General features: G+C 31.6%; 1 protein-coding gene across 1 annotated transcript; it reads left to right on the plus strand.

Annotated features, from left to right (window-relative positions):
- Positions 1-3,165: 3,165 nt before the first annotated feature.
- On the plus strand, positions 3,166-4,110 carry LOC100021418 (olfactory receptor 5I1). Its single transcript, XM_016423633.2, has one exon. It carries the CDS (start codon positions 3,172-3,174, stop codon positions 4,108-4,110), a length of 939 nt encoding a protein of 312 aa, XP_016279119.1. The 5' UTR covers positions 3,166-3,171.
- Positions 4,111-5,103: the final 993 nt, after the last annotated feature.

Here is a 5,103-nt window from a genome sequence, read left to right on the forward strand (position 1 = left end):
AATGGGGGTCAAGTGACTTGCCCAGGGTCACACAGCTGGGAAGTGTCTGAGGTCAGATTTGAACCTACGACTTCCCATCTCTAGGCCTGGCTCTCAATCCACTGACCCACCCATCTGCCCCCCCACCCCCACATTTCTTTAAATTGAATTAATAAAATTTTATAATTAGACATCTGCAATCAGCATGTCATTGGAAGAACTTACTCTACCTTAGAAGGAAGCAGAAATTATAACTACATGTACCAAATATAGAATGTATTATTTGTCTTGAATTCAGAGGGATTTTTTTTAATGAAAGACATTTCTTCCGAAATTAAGAAACAAAGAGATTTCTTTATGTTTTCTTGGGAATCTAGTAAGGTGACGTGAAAGTGTAACTTCTATGAATGATATTTTTAGTGATAAAAATAAAACAATGTGGAGTGAAGTTTAAATAGAAAGAAATTGGATGACTAATTTTTTATATCAACTTCTGAGTGGATACTCTACTTTGTGATTCTGAAGGCCCATGACAGACTGTTAATATATTTCAGTTTAATTGGCAGATGATCCAACACTTTTTAAAAACTATATTCCTATTCCAGACTAGTGAATAAGAAAATATAGGTGAGGTTCATTAATAATAGCTCTATTTTTAATATTGATATGATATAGTGTGCACCCCAATTCCACCCTAAGAGAAAGCTAAGTTTCCCAACTCATCCTTTGTTTTGATTGCTTGCCAAATTCTTTTTTCCCATTCCTGACATAAAAATGAAATGACTCTGACCCCAGTAGGTAATTCAAAAACAAGGTACCTCTTACTCTGAGAAAAAAATAGTTTATTTTTTTTCTTATTTTTTCCCTCACTTTCTCCCTCTCCCTATTTTATCTTTGTCTCTATCTTTTATCCTATCTTTCTATATTTATCTTTTTCTGACACTTTGCCTTTGTTTCTTTATCAATAAGACTTTTAAACTTGTCAGAAATTCATGGAACCATGATTCAATTCATCTAATATTTGCCTCTATCATTACAACTTTATTTCATTTCTATGTGTTTGTTAATGACTATTGACATTTATTGTGGTTAAAAATATAATCTTAATTTTGTCAACCTGAAATTAGATTTCTTAGGATATTTTTAGGATATTTACAGTTTTTTAACCTTTCATACAGGTCAGTCTTTCTGTTTAAAGTCTTTGCTCCTGAGTTGAAACACATTGAAACTTGATCTTTGATTGTTACTTTATAAGTACATTTGATTTGTCTCAACACCAAAAACAAAGAAGATGTTAGTGGAAATTAACAAAAATAATGAAGCACCAAGGTGGCAGAATTGAAAACAAGTTTTTTGGTTTAGAGTCATAATAATCTGAATCATTTTTATATGAAAGTTTGTATTGAATTCTAAAAACCAAAAGGATTCTCCATAATCTGGAAAGAAGAAATAGTATTGTCCTTTGAGTCAGATTATCTGAATTCAAATTCTACTTTTGGTACTTACTAATAGTTCAATTTATTTTATCTTAATGGGATCCATTATTTTCAATTAGGAGCTTTGACTTCCTTCCACCTCTAAATATAATACTAAAAATTATGTAAATCCATTTAATTTTTATAAAATGTGTTGTTTGATTTTCCTTTATTTCCACTTTAAAGAAAAAAAAAACTCAGCATTTGGAAATATTCGAGAGAATTTCACTTTTTTATTTGTCTGAAATCATATGGGATTTCATGTAGGTCTTTTTTACTATTGTTTAGTATTAGTTGATGATTATTTTGTTATCTTACCATAGAAGTACTGAAGTTTCTCATTAACTGATATTAATTTCAGGATTTAACTTGAATAGACTTCTTAGATGTCCTTAGCCTGTCTTTTTAAAACTAGCCAATTCTACTAGAATTTTTTAATTATACAATGGACACCTGTTTGGAAGAAACCATAGAATTATTGATCATAAGATCTGAGATAGAAAATCATAAGAAAATCATGTGTAGTCTCATCAATCCCCCAATATAACGTGCATACATATCTGTCTATTTGTCTACATTTATACACATATACATGCATACATACATAGAACTTAATGCCAACAGAGGCTAAGGGATTAATTAAAGGTCAATAATGTAGTAATAGGGGTGGATTCCTTTAATCTTGTTATGTTTGATAAAAGTCTGGTACTTAAGAAATAGAGAGAATTATCAAAGATACATAAAGATCTCATTCTTTAAAGGACATTTATTAAAGGATAGATATGTTCATAAATACACATATATACACATATATATATACTCATCAATTAGAAAAGTATTAAATGAATATGTGAATGAATTTAAAATGATTTATTAAGCAATTATTCTACTGACAAGAATTTAATGAGAATTTGAAGATCATCTAGAATCTCAGTGTATCACATACTTATATTACTGTATTATATGTTAAAGGAACTTAAAATTGAATCCCATAATAGATATTTGGGATGCTGTTCGAATCATTATCACCCTCTGAATCTCAATTCATTTATCTATACAATTAAAATCATTAAGTCTCACAGGATTCTTGTGTGAATAAGATAAAATTAAAGAACTATGTAAATATTACTTATTGAATAAACTACTTTTATTTTACCTAGTGAGACAAAGAGGTATGTGGAATGTAAGGGGTTGTCTCTCATAAGTAAGAAGCATAGACAGGATTTGAACATAAAAATGGCTGATTTCAATTAAAATATTTTCAATACCCAACAAACAATAAATGTGTGTATTTGACTGGTATGGCCTTCTACCTTGATATTCTGTTAATTTTGCTCTATACCTTGTTCATAATTTTCAGTTAATAAACATACTTTGGATTGATTACTAGAGAACATGGTAGGTTTTCATAATGTAGTATGTAGAAATTATATATCATTTAAAATTAGTATTTGTAATTTTAAATACCACTTTTTCTCCTTACTATTTGTGCCCAATTAGTTTCATGCCACTGGGTCTCAATTTTCTTCTTTTAAATATGAGGTCATTAAACTAAATAATCATTAAATCTTTTTTCAACTTTAAACTACAATGTATTTTCATTGATTAATTCTGAATAATGGTAGAAAATAATTAGTTCCATTTCCCTATCATTAAGTAATCTAGAAAATGTTTCCTTTATTTTCTCTTAAAAGGAAAATAAAAGATCCTGTTGGAAATGCTTGAAGGAAATTACACCTTAGTAACTGAATTTATTCTACTTGGATTTCCAACGAGTCCAGGACTTCAAGTTGTCTTATTTTTGGTTTTTCTTTTCATGTACAGTGTGATTCTTTTGGGGAATATTGGCTTGATGATGCTAATCAGGCTGGATCCTCGTCTCCAGACTCCAATGTATTTTTTTCTTAGCAACCTTTCTTTTGTAGATCTCTGTTATTCTTCAGTCATTGTTCCAAAAATGCTAGTCAATTTCCTTTCAGAAAATAAGTCAATATCCTATTATGGTTGTGCACTGCAGTTTTACTTTTTTTGTACATTTGCTGACACAGAGTCTTTCATCTTGGCTGCTATGGCCTATGACCGTTATGTAGCCATCTGTAACCCTCTTTTATATACTATTGTGATGTCCCGTGGAATTTGTGTGTGGCTGATTGTCTTGTCCTATATTGGTGGCAACCTGAGCTCTTTGGTGCACACATCCTTTGCCTTCATACTGACATACTGTGACAAAAACATCATCAATCACTTTTTCTGTGACCTCCCCCCACTACTCAAGCTTTCCTGCACTGACACCTCCATCAATGAACTCTTACTCTCCACTTATGGAAGCTCTGTAGAGATCATTTGTTTCATCATTATCATTGTTTCTTACTTTTTTATTCTCCTGTCTGTCCTCAAGATTCGCTCCTCCAGTGGGAGGAAGAAAACTTTTTCTACATGTGCCTCCCACCTGACCTCTGTAGTCATCTACCAAGGAACACTCCTCTTTATTTACTCCAGGCCCAGTTACCTTTATTCCCCCAACAGTGACAAAGTGATCTCAGTCTTCTATACCATTGTTATCCCTGTATTGAACCCATTGATTTACAGCCTGAGGAACAAGGATGTGAAAGATGCAGCCAAGAAAGTTCTAAGTATAAAAGTATCATCTTCATGAGACCCAAGAATTCATGTGGATTCATCTGAGTTGATATTTTAAATTTACAGCTGTAGTTCTGCATGGTAAGCAGGACTTCAAAATGGCTTGCTGTAGTGGTTATGTAAGCAGGAATGAAACACTTAACCTGTAATTCACAGAAGCATTTCTCAAAAAATGGTTTTTCATTCTATACCAGTAGAAACATAAATCCAGAAATTATTTATTTTATTGACTGAAGATTGCCTAGAATAAATGAACTATTATTGGTAAGACTGGATTCATATGTTATTACAAAAATAAATTAGTCTCTCCAAGGATCAATATCTGCTCTGAGAAGGCCGTGGGTGAAACCCAAAAAACCAAGAAGGTTAGTAAGCACTAAAATGCAAATGGATAAAGAATTTTATTAAGCACAGACATATAAGCATGTGTGTGGCTCTCTTGCCTTTCATACCCATGAGAACATGATGAGGAAAGTAGCTTTAATATTAATTGGATTCATATCTCACTTGATGCCCAGATCTTCCTAGTCACTTCTTTGTATTTGATTGTTGTTTCTGGGCAGGTTTATAGGGGCTGAGTAGGAAAATTTATTATGGAAATTATATCCAGTGATCTCTTTTATCAACCATCGGACACTGTTATATGTAAAGTTGCTAAATGTACAATCCTCAATTAGCTAAGAGATAAGATAAGATAAGATAAGGTAACATAAACCAGGAGTTTAATTTTCTAAACTTTCATTCCTGATACATAGAAAAGTTATGTGTTAGCCAGTATTCAAATGTGGAGCAAATTCTGTGAGTTAGGACTTAAAAATAGTCCAGTATCATAGAATAATAATATAACCTAATGTGTTTCTTTTCTTGCTTTTTAAAGGAAAACTTTGAAAAAGCTAAATACCTACAAAATATGAGAAGTTGAATCCTTTTGGAAGGAGGTAGGGAATGAAGGAAGGAAAGAATTGAAGGGAAAAAAAGGATTAAAAGAACAAAGAAAAGATTAAAGGAA

The sequence above is a fragment of the Monodelphis domestica genome, chromosome 6, assembly GCF_027887165.1.
Source record: "Monodelphis domestica isolate mMonDom1 chromosome 6, mMonDom1.pri, whole genome shotgun sequence".
NCBI lineage: Eukaryota > Metazoa > Chordata > Mammalia > Didelphimorphia > Didelphidae > Monodelphis > Monodelphis domestica.